Source organism: Staurois parvus, unplaced genomic scaffold (genome assembly GCF_062004578.1).
Source record: "Staurois parvus isolate SC_StPar_1 unplaced genomic scaffold, SC_StPar_1.0 ptg000039l, whole genome shotgun sequence".
NCBI classification, from domain to species: Eukaryota; Metazoa; Chordata; class Amphibia; order Anura; family Ranidae; genus Staurois; species Staurois parvus.
In genome coordinates this window covers 696,940-714,320 of record NW_028317835.1, presented here as the reverse complement: position 1 = coordinate 714,320, position 17,381 = coordinate 696,940, and the positions used below count along the sequence as shown (strand labels likewise).

General features: G+C 46.7%; 1 protein-coding gene across 1 annotated transcript in view; it reads left to right on the top strand.

Moving 5' to 3' along the window:
* LOC149470534 (uncharacterized) overlaps positions 1-15,482 on the top strand; it is a 170,828-nt gene extending 155,346 nt beyond the window's left edge. Inside the window, 1 exon segment of the mRNA XM_089662549.1 lies at positions 13,737-15,482. Within this exon segment, the coding sequence (XP_089518675.1) occupies positions 13,737-15,182 (1,446 nt within the window). The 3' untranslated portion in view covers positions 15,183-15,482.
* The last annotated feature ends 1,899 nt before the right edge of the window (positions 15,483-17,381 follow it).

The window sequence follows — 17,381 nt, the reverse complement described above, 5'->3', positions numbered from 1 at the left end:
GATGTTGCAGCTGGAAAGCATATCTAGTGTCTCCGATCACCCCCACACCAGTTACAGGGTCCCCGATCACCTCCACACCGGTTCCAGTGTCCCTGATCACCCCACACCGGTTCCGGTGTCCCCGATCACCCCCACACCGGTTACAGTGTCACCGATCACCCCCACACCAGTTACAGTGTCACCGATCACCTCCACACCAGTTACAGTGTCACCGATCACCCCCACACCAGTTACAGGGTCCCCGATCACCTCCACACCGGTTCCAGTGTCCCCGATCACCCCACACCGGTTACAGTGTCACCGATCACCCCCACACCAGTTACAGTGTCACCGATCACCTCCACACCAGTTACAGTGTCACCGATCACCCCCACACCGGGTTACATAAAACGTAAGATGACATAAAAAATGAATGAAGGTCACAGTGCAAATGTCTATACATTTCAGACAGAAACAGGTAGTTAAGAGTTGATAGCAAATGACGGTATTGTTTTGGCCAATCAGAGTAGTGTCTTGCAAGAGCATTAAAGAAATAGGGGGAGGTTTGGAGGGGGGTCAGGCAGGGGTGTAAGGGGGGGGAAGAGGAACAACAACGATGACTCCATGAGCATTCATCAAGTTTACAACAGCCCCTACGTGCTGCGTACGAAGGGCTATTGACAATACCCATGGAGCACAATACACAAATCAAGGGAGAAGGAGTGATTTGTCAAAGTTAGGCGGGAGGAAACGCTCTACCCAGGGACTCCATATGCGCAGGAATTTAGGGATCGTGTCAAGAATTGTGGCTTCCACCTTTGCATGTATCATGGCTTGTGTTATTCTGGTTTTGACGGCCGCGATACTTAGGGTGGGGGATTTCCAGGATTTCGCTATAACCTGCTTAGCTGCCGTCATAACTTGCATAAGGAGCTTGAATTGCGAATTGGAGATGCCAGGGGGGCATTGATTGAGTAGGGCTGTTGTTGGGTCGGGTCGTAGAGTGATAGCGCTAAGTGTAGATATCATGGTGAAAATTTCATCCCAAAACATTCGGGCTACTGGGCAGTTCCACCACATATGGTAGTATGTTCCTGGGTCCGTACAGCCTCTAAAACAGTTGGGCTCGTAATTAGGGGTAAATTTTGCGATTCTTGCTGGGACCAAGTACCAGCGGGTTAAAACTTTATAATTTGTTTCCAATGCTACAATGTTCGCGAGGATGATTTTGTGTTAGCCCAAATGTGGTCCCAATCAGATGAGTCTAATCTCTTACCTAAATCCATTTCCCACCTATGGGTATACAGAGGGGGGGACGTGGTAATCGAAGTAGTGAAGAGTGAGTATAAGCAGGAGATAAGCCCACGTCTATGAGGGTCTTTGCAACACGCTCGTTCAAAGAGAGACATGGCTTCTGGCCGATTGGTTATTGTAGCGTAGGGGGCGTAAAAGTGTTGTAGCTGCAAGTATCGGAATATCTCGGAGGCTGGGAGGCTATGTGTTTCCCGCAGTGAGGCAAAGGATTTAAACTTATTCCTCTGTAGGAAATTATGTGTACGGAGCAAATTAGCAGAGGACCAGGCTTTGAATAATAGGGGTGTCTGCCAGGCCGGGGGAAAAGCTGGGTTTCGTAGAAACGAGAGCATAGGATTATGTGGTGATTGGAGGAGAAAACAAGTTTTCAGTTTATCCCATAAGCATAAAAAAGTGAGAAGTGATGGGGTTGGTTATAGAACGGCAGTCTATTGGCCTCAACCAGAGTAAGTTAGCTGTAGATAAGGGGTCACATTCTATCGATTCAAGCACATCCCATTGAGGGTTTATAAAGGTTGCATGATATTTAGGTAACTGGGCTAAATGCGCTGCTTGATAATATTTGCTGATGTCAGGTAGGCCTAGACCTCCATTGAGCTTAGGGCGATAGAGGGTGGAGCGAGGTATACGAGGACGAGTATTGCCCCATACATAGGAAAAGATGCGACACTGCAGTGTGCGGAGGTAGTGGGGGGGGGGGGACTGGGACTGGGAGGACTCTAAATAGATATAGGATTTTTGGGAGGATTGACATCTTGATAACTGCTATTCTGCCTAGCCATACGAGGGGAAGGGAAGACCATTTGGTCAGAAGGGCAGAAAGATGGTTTAGCATCGGAAGATAGTTAGCTGCGTAAAGGTCTGATAACTTAGGAGTCAGTTTGATTCCTAAGAAGGGGATATGACACTGTGACCAAGGGAATGGTAAAAGCTGCTTCAGATGCATCAGCTCTATAGGGGGGAGAGAAATGTTGAGTGCTGTTGATTTATTGGGATTTATTATTAAACCAGAGAGCGAGCCAAACGCCTCAAGAAGCCGGAGTAGGGAAGGAGAGGAAGTCAATGGAGATGTGAGAAAGAGCAAGACGTCATCCGCAAAGAGACATAACTTATGATGCGTGCCTCCTATCTCGAGTCCCCTAACATCCGGGTTAGCTCTGATTAAGAGGGCCAGAGGCTCTCTAGCCAGGGCAAAGAGCAAGGGGGACAGAGGACAGCCCTGTCTTGTGCCTCTAGAGATCGGAAACTGAGCTGACCTGTGCCCCAGATACCTAATTCTGGCCGAGGGCTCTCGATACAGTGAGAATATCAAGGTTAAAAAGTGTGGGCCAAAACCCAAACGGTGCAAAATATAGTTGAGGTATGGCCATGAGACTGTATCGAATGCTTTCCGGATATCTAAGGACAGGAAACAGGCGGGAATATTGCGAGACCTGGCTAAATTTGCCAAAAGGGATGCACGTCTGATGTTATCTCCTGCTTGTCTAGTTGGGATAAAGCCCACTTGGTCGTTATGAATTAGAGAGCCAATACACAGGTTAAGACGTGAAGAGAGGATTTTTGCTAACAGTTTGATGTCAATGTTGAGGAGAGAGATTGGCCTATAATTGGACCACTGCGTATCGTCAGAATTCGGCTTTGGGATCATTGATAAGTTCGCTTGCACTGTTTCATGGTTGAAGGTTTGGCCAGATAGTAAAGTGTTAAAAGCATTAGTGAGGATAGGTGTGAGGAGATGAGCAAATTTTTTATAATAAGTGGCTGAGAAGCCATCTGGTCCTGGGCGTTTACGTAGTTTTAGACTTTTAATAGCATCTAAGGTTTCGGCTGGGGAAATGGGTCGCTCAAGTGTCGCTAATTGGCACTCTGAGAGTTTCGGGAAAGAAATGGAAGTTAGAAGGGTATCAGCTTGTGCGGGGTTAAAAGGTGTGGAAGAAGAATAAAGCTGTGACAGGTGTTTATGGAAAGTCTGTAGAATGTGTTCTGGGTTACTAGTGAGGTTGCCAGAAGAGGTGCGTATCCGGATAGGTCTAGTGAGCTGGTCGAGCCTGCAAAGTGAGAGGGCCAGGAATGTATTGGGTTTATTTGCCCTAGTATAATATTTGTGCCTAGATCTACGGAGTGAGAGTTCCGCTTGATCTGTGAGAAAGAGATCTAGAGCCAATCTAGATCGCTCCAGGGCCTCACGGTTGGTAGGCGTAGGAGCCGCCTGGAAGGCTTGATGGTAACGATCATATGTTTGCTCCAGTGAGAGACGTTGTTGTCTTTTGGTTTTATTTAAGAAGGATGCTTTGCTAATGTAAAACCCTCTCAATATCGGTTTATGCGCTTCCCATAACAGGAGAGGGGAAATATCAGGCGATTGGTTAAGAGAAAAATAGTCTTTAAGGGCTGCTTCGATTTCTAGACAGTGAGCTGGATTTGCAAGCAAGTTATCGTTAATGATCCAAGAGGATTCAGCGGGGGATGGGCCTAACGAGGTCATAGTCGTGAATACGGTGCAATGGTCAGACCAAGGGATTGGAATTATTTCAGAAGTCAGGAGCCGAGGGGAAGAGGCGGTGTTAATGAAAATATGATCTATCCTGGAGAATGACTGGTGGGGGTGAGAATAGAAGGTGTATTGGCGTTTAGTCGGGTTGAGTACCCGCCATGTATCTATCAAAGAATAACATTGTAGTATGGCTTGGAAGGTTTGTTTAGAGGCAGGGACAGGGGATGGTTGAGGAGATTTGTCGAGAAAGGGATATATTACACTGTTAGAGTCTCCGTTAACAATTAGAGTTCCGCGCTTATGGTGGTCTATAACCGAGAGTATGTGGGAAAGGAATGGTAAGGGGTCTTGGTTTGGGGCATAGTATGCAACAATGGTAACATCTACGTCTAGGAGTTGCCCTACTAACAGGAGGTAACGACCCTCCAGGTCTTTGATTTCGGTGCATAGCGTGAAAGGTGTTGTGCAATGGAAGGCAATCAGTACCCCCCTGCGTTTGGTGGTGGCAGAGGCTGTATAGACCTGAGGATATCGAGGGCCAAAAAACTTAGGGGTGGAGTTGGGAGTGAAGTGTGTTTCCTGTAGACAGACCACGTGAGCTTTAAGTGTAGCAAAGGTTCGGAAAGCCTTATTACGTTTCTGTGGAACATTAAGGCCCTGTACATTCAGGGTAAGAATATTTAACGAGCCCATGGGGAAAGTGCATAGTGGTTTGGAGAGCATGGCACTACTGCCCGGGATGGAGCCTGATGATTACTGTGGGGGATGGGACCGTTGCGGAGTATGTTGCGCAAAGTCATGGAGTCATGTTGGGGGGAGGGAGGAGGGGTACGGTATGAGAGAGGTAACATGAAAGAAGGGGTGTAGGAGGCCATTTGAGGCCTAAAAGGTGGGTTCCCAAGGACACCCTGGATCAGGGTGGTCTAGGGAGCAATAGTAGCCAAAGTGTTATTAAATAACTAATAACACAGGGTCTAGGGTGGAGTGTGCAGGTACACGGACCATGAGGATGACAGCAATGTGATTAATAAATGGTGGCGAGGTCCCGGTAGAAAAAACAGGTGTATATATAAAAATAAAAAATAAAAATCTGAGAAAATCAGGGTGTCCCAGACTCAGATGGCACTAGCAGTACTAGTGAGACATCTTGGGTGTAGGGGTGTGGCATCGCATGCTGCCAAAGCCTAGGCTCCCAAATATAAGCTAAAATGGAGCACAGGAGGGGGGGTGCAGAACAATCCCCAGGTTGCGGGGCAACCAAAATTTAACAGGTAGAGGGAGAAAGGATATCAATGGTGTTAACCGCAATGATAGTCAAAAAAGAACACCGTTTGGTGTATGTGGCAAAAAAAGGAAAAAAAAAGATAAGCGTTCAGTCCATGGTATCTTGTGAAGATAGGCCCGGAGACGAAAGACGCCCTCTTTTGTGGAGGCTGAGTTGACCTTCAGTTGTACGTGCGGGGAAGGACTTCCGCGGCGAGCAGGATGTGGACCTCCGCTTGGCGCTTTCTGAAGGCGTCGCTGGGGGATGTAGTTGTAGGATCTGCAAGGTGTCTAAAAGGTCCTCTGTAGTCTTGCAGGTGTAATCTCGGGTCTGGTATCGGAATCGCACTGCAAAGGGGAAGCTCCACCTATATGGTATAGCGTGTTGTTGAAGTACTTGTAGGTGAGGTTTCATAGCCCTGCGCTTGGAGATAGTTGTGGGGCATAGATCTTGGAATAATTGGTAGGTATGACCCTGGAACTGTAGAGATTCTGCGTTACGGGCAGCTTGTAGGAGTTGCTCCTTGGTACTTAAAAAGTGGAGCTTGGCTATAATGTCACGTGGCGGACCATCCGCGCGTCATGATGCTAACGCCCTGTGAACACTATCCAATTCTAATCTTTCGATTGGGATAGCTGGGGCAAGCTCTTGGAACAGAGCTGTTACCATTGATTGGACATCGACGATCGTTTCCGGAAGGCCACGGATACGTAGGTATGAGCACCGTGCTCGGTTTTCAAAGTCCTCCAGTCGTGTCAATAGTGTTGCGTTTTCATCACGCAGGAGATCAAGGTCATCCGTATGTGTCTGAAGCGAGGCGTCAAGACCGTCTACTCTCTGTTCTAGAGTGCGTTGTCCTAGTTCACGGATTTCCCTAGATAGCGTGGCAGTGATGCGGTCTGAGGTTTGCTTCAAAGCTTTGTGTAGCATTTTTTCAAAGCATGACAATAGGTCAGGGGGTGTAAGGTCAGGCGTCAGGGCTTGTGCAGGGACATCTGTCTCAGTGTCAGACTCACCCTCAGACGTGCAGGGATGGCTGGGCTGTGGATCCTGCAGGGCTGCATATGCCCCTGCCGCCTGCTTGCTTCCATGAGCTGGGGGGGTGGCCATCTTTGTGGAGGCCTTTGCCAGGGACTCTTTGATTGTTTTGGTTGAAGGGGGGACCTGGTGCTGGGGTGCCCCCTTAACCATTTTGCTGCTTGTCAGGGGGGGCTGTTATGCTGATCTCAGCCCCCCTGCTCTCTCTCCTCAGCCTCAACAAGTCCCCTGTTGGATTTCTCCGACCTGCTGCGGAGGATCCGCCGTAGACCAGGGTGGATCAGACCCTGGGAGGGTTGCTTCGGGGATCTGATCCCCCCCAGGCTGTATTGCGGGCCGGGACCCGCTGCTCCTCGGCACTGTCACCCGACGGGGAGACTGAGCCTCATCGGGACAGGTCCGTCCCGCCGGTCGCGCATGGGCACTCTCCCCGGCGCCGGCATCCTTAGTGTGGACACCCGGATGTGACATCATGTGGCTTCACAGCCGACTGCCCACTGCACATGTGCGAGAAGCGTTGCGCTTTGTGAATAGCCCCGTAGTCTTCTCGGACCTGTCACATGATCGTTTTTCAGAGATCGCCTAAAAGTGAGCAGAGTAGGCGATAGTCTGATAAATTGGTGTAGAGAGTTCCAGAGGATAGGAGAAGCTCTGAAGAAGTCCTGGAGACGAGCATGGGAGGAGGAGACAAGGGAGCTAGAGAGCAGGAGGTCGTGAGAGGAGTGGAGAGTACGGTTTGGGTATTATTTAGAGACAAGATTGGTGATGTAATTTGGGGTGGAGTTATAAATGGCTTTATATGTTATTGTTAATGTTTTGAATTTTATCCGTTGGGCAATGGGAAGTCAGTGGAGGGATTGGCAGAGAGGGGTGGAGGACACTGAATGGAGGCCAGTGAAGGGATTGGCAGAGAGGGGTGGCAGATACAGAATGGTTAGTAAGGTGGATAAGTCTGGTAGCTGCATTCATGATAGACTGAAGAGGGGATAGCCTGCAATGAGGTCGGCCAATGAGGAGGGAGTTACAATAGTCAAGGCGAGATATAACAAGGGAGTGAATAAGTTGCTTAGTGGTTTCCGTGGTTAGGAACGGCCATATCTTGGAGATGTTGTGGAGGTGAAGTCTACAAGATATGGACAGTGATTGGATTTGGGACTGAAAGGACAGATGGGAGTCTAGGATTACACCTAGTAATCCTGTTATTGATCTTGATGGAGAAGTCAGGGGAGGGGCACGGGCTGGGGGGAATACTAAAAGCTCAGTTTTGGAAAGATTGAGTTTGAGGAAGTGGAGTGACATCCATGCCGATATGTCACTTAGTAGGTTAGTAATGCGAGAGGAGACTGAAGGGGTGAGGTGAGGAGGAGACTGCAGGAGTGAGGTGAGGGGTAGAAAGATAGATTTGTGTGTCATCAGCGTAGAGATAGTACTTAAAGCCATGGGAGTTTATCAAGTGACCAAGGGAGGTGGTGTAGATGGAGAAGAGAAGGGGTCCAAGGACAGAACCTTGAGGGACCCCTACAGAGAGAGGGAGTGGAGAGGATGAGGAAGCATTATAGGTAATGCTGAAGGAGCGCTGCGATAGGTAGGAGGAGAACCAGGAAAGAGCAGAGTCTCAGAGGCCAAGAGAGTGGAGTTTTTTTGAGGAGGAGGGGATGGTCAATCATATCAGAAGCCGCAGAGAGGTCAAGTAGTAAGAGTACGGAGTAGTGGACATTGGTTGGGATGAGTACAGAGTAGTGGCCATTGGTTGGGATGAGTACGGAGTAGTGGCCATTGGTTGGGATGAGTACGGAGTAGTGGCCATTGGTTGGGATGAGTACGGAGTAGTGGCCATTGGTTGGGATGAGTACGGAGTAGTGGCCATTGGTTGGGATGAGTACGGAGTAGTGGCCATTGGTTGGGATGAGTACGGAGTAGTGGCCATTGGTTGGGATGAGTACGGAGTAGTGGCCATTGGTTGGGATGAGTACGGAGTAGTGGCCATTGGTTGGGATGAGTACGGAGTAGTGGCCATTGGTTGGGATGAGTACGGAGTAGTGGCCATTGGTTGGGATGAGTACGGAGTAGTGGCCATTGGTTGGGATGAGTACGGAGTAGTGGCCATTGGTTGGGATGAGTACGGAGTAGTGGCCATTGGTTGGGATGAGTACGGAGTAGTGGCCATTGGTTGGGATGAGTACGGAGTAGTGGCCATTGGTTGGGATGAGTACGGAGTAGTGGCCATTGGTTTTAGCAGTTAGTAGATCATTAGTGAGTTTTAGTAGGGTAGTTTCAGTGGAGTGTAGTGAGGGAAAGCCAGACTGTAAAGGGTCAAGAAGGTTGTTTTTGGTGAGATGGGAGCTCAGGCGATTGTAGACTAAGTGTTCTAAGAGTATAGATGTAAATGAGAGTAGGGAGATGGGTCTTACGTTGTTCAGGTTGGTGGGGTCCAGGGAGGGCTATTTAAGTATGGGAGTGATGTACGCATGCTTTAGAGGGGAGGGGAAGGCACCAGTAGAGAGGGAGAGATTGAAGATGTGAGTGAGGGAGCATAGGATGGAAGAAGAGGGTGACCGTAGTAGTTGTGAGAGGACAGGATCCAGGGGGCAGGTAGTGAGACGGGCTGCTGAGAAACCTTAGTGACCTCTTCGGTAGTAGCAAGGTCAAAAGAGGAAAGTGTTGAGGGAGGTTTAGTATAGGGTATGCTAAGTGGGATGGATGTCTGTGCAGTGAAGATGCCCCTACAAATTGTCTAAATCTTGTTTTTGAAATGATTTGCAATCTCGTGAGCAGTGAGTGAGGTACTGGGTGGAGGTGGAGAAAGTTGAGAGAAGTAGAGAAGAGACGACGAGGACTGGATGACAAGCTATTGATGAGAGTGACAAAGTAGGCTTGTCTTGCAGCATGGAGGGAGGAATTGTATGTTAAGAAAGCAGATTTATATTGGGTGAATGCTTGCTGGGATTTGGTTTTATGCCACATTCGCTCCAGCACACGACTATGTCGTTTAAGATCTCTGGTGTGGTCAGTCTGCCAAGGTTGTAATGGTCGGGGCCTGATGATTCGTGTGGTTAGAGGAGCAAGTGAGTCCAGTGTAGATGACAGTGAACTGTTGTAGACAGCAGTGGCCAGGTCAGGGCAGGACAGGGGAGAGATTCTGTCACAGAGGCGGTCAGTTGCAGAGTGGAAAGGAGCCGGGTTCAAGTTGTGAAGGTTTCTGCAGGTAATTGTTGGCTGCTTGGAGGGATAAGTGTTTGAAGACGAGGACACTGTGAAGGTGATGAGATTGTGATCAGAGAGAGGAAAGGGGGTGTTTGTGAGGTTGTAGGGAGTGCAAAGATGGGAGAAAACAAGGTCTAATGTATTCCCATCAGAGTGAGTGGAGGACGGTATACATTGTGCTAATGCAAAAGATGAGGTTAGGTTGAAGAGTTGGGATGTAGCCGGGTTGTTCACATTAATAGGGATGTTAAAATCTCCGAGATTGATAGTGGGTATTTCAGAGGAGAGAAAGTAGGGGAGCCAGGTGGAGAAATCATCAAGAAAGCGGGACACGGGTCCAGGAGGCCGATAGATTACTGCAATCCTCAGAGAAATGGGAGAAAACAGCTGGATGCAGTGGGACTTGAAAGAAGAGAATGATAGAAAGGGAGGGTTAGAGAAGACTTGAAAGGTGCTCAGTGGGGATAGAAACAAACCAACTCCACCACCTTTCCAACCACTGGGTCTGGGTGAGTGGGTCCAGAAGAGGCCTCCATAGGAAAGTGCTGCGGGGGAAGTAGAATCTGCTGCTTGAAGCCAGGTTTTTGTAATTACTAGTAGGTTAAGGGAGCGGGAGACAAAAAGGTCATGGACAGAGGTGAGCTTATTACAGACAGAGCGGGCATTCCAGAGCGCACATGAAAAATGGAGTGTGGTTTTGGGAGCACGGGGACCGATATTAAATTGGGGGGATTGCAGCTATTCCGGGAGGAAAAAGGACACCTGGTGTGGGGGTGAGATACTGGAGGACAAGGGTTTGAGGAGATATCCACAGAGGTTAGGAGAAGGATGGTGCCTGGTGTGGGGGTGAAATAGTGGAGGACAAGGGTTTGGGGAGATATCCCCAGAGGTTAGGAGGAGGGTGCCTGGTGTGAGGGTGAAATAGTGAAGGACCAGGGTTTGGGGAGATATCCCCAGAGGTTAGGAGAAGGAGGGTGCCTGGTGTGGGGGTGAGATACTGGAGGACAAGGGTTTGAGGAGATATCCCCAGAGGTTAGGAGAAGGAGGGTGCCTGGTGCGGGGGTGAGATAGTGGAGGACCAGGGTTTGGGGAGATATCCCCAGAGGTTAGGAGAAGGGTGCCTGGTGTGGGGGTGAAATAGTGGAGGACCAAGGTTTGGGGAGATATCCCCAGAGGTGAAGAGAAGAAGGGTGAGGAAAGTAAGATGGGAGCGGGATGTACATGAGCGCACATGTCTTCCAGTCCTGGTGTTTGGGTCAGCAGGAGAGTGAAGTATCAGCAGGAGGTGATGAGAGCAGTAGTAGGGAGATGGTAGCAGTGAGGGGGAGATGTACAAGTTTTGGGGTGGAGCAGAGGGGTAAAGAGATGAGATTTTGGGAATGCAGGATAGTAATATGAAGAGGAGGAGTAGAGGAGACATATTACAAAGGTACATGAAGTGGGACTCAGACTGAAAATGTTGGGAAAAAAAGTTTTCTTAGTTTGTGTCATGAAATGTTGCAAATAGGTCATTTCTCGGTGTCACTGATGAGCATTGATGAGGTGTCACTGATAGGCAGCTGTGCCAGCACAGAAGGAAAGGAATGTCAATAACTGGCAAGTGATGAGCTGTGATTGGCTTTTCCCCACAATCTGCGATCAGCTGTGTCAGAAGGACCCCAGGGGGCCATGTGGGGGGCGTTATTCTGGGGAGACGTCCACGGATATCCTCCCAGAATGAGAGAGCCGCACTGCAGCCATCTTTCATTTAGAGCGCGGTCAGGAAGTGGTTAATAAACATCATCTTCCAAGTAAAGTAATATTTTACAGCCCCTCCCCTGGATAAACTCCTCCCCATGATAAACTCCTCCCCCTCTATCTGAACATCCTATTAAAGAAAACAATACCCCTCTAATGTAAAAGTCCTTTTATACTTTCCTGTATCTGTGATCACATGACCACCCAGAGTCTGCTATTGTTTACTTCCTGGTTTGGGTCCTTCTTTGGGTGACCACATTGGTGCCTGCCTGACATGGACACTTCCTATTGGATGGGCTCCAGTGGGGTCCTCTCAGAATAGAGAACAGGATGATGTCATCACGGGGGGACGGCAGAGGAGAGGTGATCTCAGGGGGGGAATCGCAGAGCTGGATCAGAAGTTCCCCCGCCAGGACCCGGAGGTGAGGGACCTGTATGGGGGACGTGGGTGAGTATATCTGGTGTCACAAGGTGGGGGGTGTAAAGGTTTATTAGTATTGTTTGGGGGAGGAGGGCTATCAAATAATGTTTTTGGGGCTCCAATAACTTTTGAAAAAGCAACTGACACAACTTGCCTTTGAAAATGACCATGCACCTGGCTCCACCCACATACCGCTCAACTACCAATGACCGTGTACCTGGCTCCACCCACATACCGCTCAACTACCAATGACCAAGCACCTGGCTCCACCCACATACCACTTAATGACTGTGCACCTGGCTCCACCCACATACCACTTTATTATCAATGACTGTGCGCATGGCTCCACCCACATACCACTTTATTACCAATGACTGTGCACCTGGCTCCATTCACATACTATTCAATTACCAATGGCCATGCACCTGGCTCCACCCACATATCACTTTATTATCAATGACTGTGCACCTGGCTCCACCCACATACCAATTTATTACCAATGACTGTGCACATGGCTCCACTCACATACCACTCAATTACCAATGACTGTGCACCTGGCTCCACCCACATACCACTTTATTACCAATGACTGTGCACCTGACTCCACCCACATACCACTTTATTACCAATGACTGTGCACCTGACTCCACCCACACACCACTTTATTACCAATGACTGTGCACCTGGCTCCACCCACATACCACTCAATTGCCAATGACTGTGCACCTGGCTCCATGCCCAGCATAAGGCAGCTCAGGCAACCATCCTAGGGTGTCAGGATGGGGGGGCGGTTATATTTGAATCTCCAGCCACTTGCTGGAGATTTGGATTGTTAACAATGCTGCAGACGTGTTATTTCCCCCCACACTGCCCACCGCTATACAGCCGGGAGTGTGTGGACTTTAGTAAATCCGAATGTCGGCTGTCATGTGGAAGTGATACAACTTGTTGTGAAGCCGCCTATCATTCCCACACCCACCACTGAGATGTGCCCCTCCCCCTATTACACCATGTGGGACAGTGGAGCCCGGTGCTGTCATGGTGGGTGTCACTGGGAAGGGTGGCGGGAGCTCAGCGGACCTCCTGTACACAGACCAGGAAGTGACATGTATGACGTGGATGACATCACTTCCTGGACTGGAGCTGTCATTCTCCGGGATCAGTGCCAGGGAAGCAGCTGATGGAAGGCGGTCTGTGTTCCATCATCTGCAGTGGAACAGACAGGAGACATCCAGAGTCTAATAGACCCTGGGGGTCTCCACAAAGAGAACCTGTCACCTATATGCCATCATATAGGAGGCTATTGGTCCTTTACATGATAGCAATACACATTACAGTGCCTTGAAATGCCCCCCATGTTGTCATGTTACAATGTATTTATTGGGATTGGATGTGATAGACCGACACAAAGTGGCACATAATTGTGAAGTTGAAGGAAAATGAGAAATGGTTTCCAACATTTGTGACCAATAAATCTGTGAAAAGTGTGGCGGCATTTGTATTCGGCCCCCCGGAGTCAGTACTTTGTAGGACCCCCTTTGGCTGCAATTCCAGCTGCAAGTCTTTTTGGGGATGTAACGGAACCGACCCCAGACTGCGCTTAACTACTTCCGTTAGAATACCGCTTCCCTGTCCGAACACCGACAACAGACACCACAGACACCACAGTAGACAAAGCAAGTTATTGTTCTGTATGATCTGTAACAGTGCCACAACTGCCTATACGTGAGAATGTATGACTCCATTGTCTGGGCTGAATGTTGGGAATACTGTGCGCACTTAGAAACTTTATTAATAAAATATATTTGATGAAAAAAATACTGTAGATAATGCTGTACATATTCTTTCTATTCATAAGATATATTTAGTAATGAACATTAAAAATAGAAAGCAACTTTATGTAGCATTCTAATTTTTTTTTTGTACAGGTGGATTGATGAACCAAGTTTTCGGTCATGTTGGTCTTCATGAATACAGCTGAGTCACATGGAAAACAAGACATATGGGTGTCTTAATTGACTGAAAGTCTTTACTGCAGTTCACTGGAGGATTCACACGGGATACAAGTCATATCTGTGTTCTAAAAGTCGTCATGGTTTGGATCCTCTTCCACATTGATCCAGCAGGAGAAAAGTAATTTCAGTGTTCTGGAAGTGACAAAGGCTTTACAATAAAGTCCAACCCATATATACATAAGAGGAGTCATTTCAAACTACTTCTTGTTTGGAGATTTTACAATGGAGAGAAAATATATCACACACCAGAAGGTTCACAATGGAGGGAAGTCATATCATTGTTCTAAATGTGACAAAACTTTTACACGCAAGGGACACCTTATAGTACACCAAAGAGTTCACACTGGAGAGAAGCCATATCAGTGTTTTAAATGTGATAAAGCTTTTAAACAGAAGTCATATCTTATCGTACACCAGATTGTTCACACTGGAGAGAAGCCATATCAGTGTTCTGAATGTGATAAAGCTTTTACAGTGAAGTCAAATCTTATCAGACACCAGATTGTTCACACTGGAGAGAAGTCATCTCAGTGTTCTGAATGTGACAAAGCTTTTACACAGAAGTCATATCTTATCAGACACCAAAGGATTCACACTGGAGAGCAGCCATATCAGTGTTCTGAATGTGATAAAGCTTTTACTCAGAAGTCAGATCTTATCAGACACCAGATGATTCACACTGGAGAGAAGCCATATCAGTGTTCTGAATGTGGCAAAACCTTTACAACCAAGAGGAAGCTTAAAATACACCTGAGCATTCACACTGGAGAGAAGCCATATCCGTGTTCTAAATGTGATAAAGCTTTTACTCAGAAGTCAAATCTTATCAGACACCAGAGGATTCACACTGGAGAGAAGCCATATCAGTGTTCTGAATGTGATAAAACTTTTACACAGAAGTCAGATCTTATCACACACCAGATGATTCACACTGGAGAGAAGCCATATCCATGTTCTGAATGTGACAAAGGTTTTAAAAGGAAGTCACATCTTATCATACACCAGAGGATTCACACTGGAGAGAAGTCATATCAGTGTTCTGAATGTGAAAAAGCTTTTACTCAGAAGTCAGATCTTATCACACACCAGATGATTCACATTGGAGAGAAGCCATATAAGTGTTCTAACTGTGATAAAGCTTTTAAACATAAGTCACATCTTATCATACACCAGAGGATTCACACTGGAGAGAAGCCATATCAGTGTTCTGAATGTGATAAAGCTTTTACAGTGAAGTCAAATCTTATCAGACACCAGAGGATTCACACTGGAGAGAAGCCATATCAGTGTTCTGAATGTGATAAAGCTTTTACAGGGAAGTCAGATCTTATCAGACACCAGAGGATTCACACTGGAGAGAAGCCATTTTAATGCTCTCAATGTGATAAAGCTTTTACAGTCAATGCTGGGCTAATCTATCACCACAGGATTCACAAATTTCAGCATAGATTAAATTCTGGAAGAAAAGAGATATTAAACCCCCTGGCGGTATTCCTGAGTGTAGCTTGGGGTAAAGTTTCAGTACCACAAGCTGTAACCCTGAGCTACACTCAGGAAAACACCGCAGTGTTGCTCCGGGATCCCTCGATCACTTACCTTATCCTGCGCTCCCACGATGTGCCTCCTGCAGTGTCCCCTGTAATGTCCTGCGGCGGATGCCGGCATCTGGGTTCCGTCCCCTGCGAGCGTCGGGAGACGGAACGGTGGGAAATTTGAAAATGAAAAAAAGTGACATTCACTAAATACACTAAAATCACATAGTATTCCATTCCTGTATCAAACCATTTCACATATATTTTGTCCCGAGTGCTTTGTCCGGCACCCTGCCTGCATTTTTACTGTTCTTTCTGCTTGGAAACTGAGAAACGTCCATGGCGTCCAAAAAGTGTCCCTTTAGGTCAAAATCGGTTTTAGACTGGCTAGAGGACAGCGATAGTAAATCAAAACCACTTGCAGAATTGAGTGATAATGATTTGTTGGGGAAATTCATCATCAGACACTGAAAACAATTTTGCGACTGAGCTCAGCGATGTGCGAACTTGGCGCTCTATTTCACATTTTAGTGTTTTTGGTTTGATTATATTATTTAATTAAATTTTATTATTATATTATTATTTTTTATGATTATTTATTAAATTATTTTGTTTATTATTAAATGAATAATAATAAATTATTATTTATTAAATGATTTTGTGTTTCAAATTTTATCCTACCCAGGATATTTACTAGACTCGTGTTCGGATAGATTTCAGTGAGTTATTCCTAAAAATTACAGACCTACAATAAAAAAAAATACATATTTCCATGCAAAAAAGTACCTCTTTGAGCACAGAAATATGGACAATATCAGACCGCTAGGGAGGTTAAAGAAGTTTCAGGTGTCACAAGCAAGTTTCACATCCCCAATGTCATCCCACAAGCTAGAGAAGAAGGGAAACAATAAAATGCTACTTTAAAGGAACAAACTAAAATCTGAGCAAACTGGAATGTAATCATCGGATGAACTGAGTTTAGTGCTTATGTCCATCAATACACAACTAGAAGGGATTTGAATATTTTATCTTTTGACAATTTTTTTTAAGATAAGCATCAATAACTGAACAGCTTCCCTCATGATTCTCATCTTTATCTTTTTTATGGAGCTTTGAATGAACATGCAATGTATTTTCATGATTCACCAACTGAGTTGTGTTTCAAAGCATTTTCTTCATTTCTGGATCCTGAATTAATACATGACCAACACTGCCTCAGTACCAGAGACTAGGATGGGGTCTATTATCTTACCAAGTCTCTGAAGCCTCAGTGGGAGAGTCCATTCCAGGTTCTTCTGACTATTGATACATGATCAGCCAGGCTTGAGGTCTCCAGCTAAGCCCACCTTGGCCACTCCTCCCATTACCTGTTCCATCTCCTCTCCCATTATCAATGCTTCCTTTCCACATCTCATCTCCTCTCATGGATGACAACCTTTCAGGCAGGTCTGCGGCTGTGACACCATCTAGAAAGAAGTCTCTGTTCAGTGAGAAAACAACATCCCAAGCTGATGCAGGCCTTCCAATACTGAGTTACTGCTGATTTAGGGGATGTATTCAGCAGTAAAACGTAAGCCCAGCTGGCCACTTGTGTTCCATGTGGTTCTGCCAAATGGGATTCCATCAGGTGAAGATCAGAAATCCTTGTTCCATGTTTTCTCTTTCCAGCTATTACTCCTCTCCATAGACTAATCACACAATACAACTGCCAGAGATCTGAACTTACAAAGTGCTGAGTGTGCGGTCATATTCCTACCACTTCTTCCGGGGGACTGACATTCCTCTGATTGGGGTTCACAATAATCACTCTGAGTGCACACATCTCTTTTTGGTGGAAAGTTTGTAAAGAAAACTTCTTCTCCCTGGAAATATTACAACGTTGGCACCAAAGTGTAACTATGGGCAACATCACTAATGACATTAATAATGAAATCTGTCATTAGCAGAGCAGGCTTTGTTTTTCCGAGTCTCCTATTGTTTTATTTTTTGTTGTCCCTCCCAGTAGATTGTTTGGTTTTTTTTCTACTTCCTGTAGAAGGCCAAGCCTTTTTGGAAATATGGCAGTTGGAGGGGTTGGGGCAAATCCTATAACACTGCTGGGGGTGCTCACAACTGTCAGTTGTCATTCATATGGGGGGTTGGACCTTATAGAGAACCTGTTGCTGTAACTGCTGTAGAAGCGTTAGCTGAAGTTGGGCTTTACTTGTTGTGTGTCTTACTTATAATCTATCTAAGACTTCCCTGTACAGGGTGACAACGCTGCTGTGTAATGTTCCTGCAGAATGATCAGGGTTGTCACCCTGTTACAGAAGGTGGGAAAATAACAGATGTACAGACAGGACCAACAGCTGATACAACTATGTTGCAGAGGGAACTCTGGGAA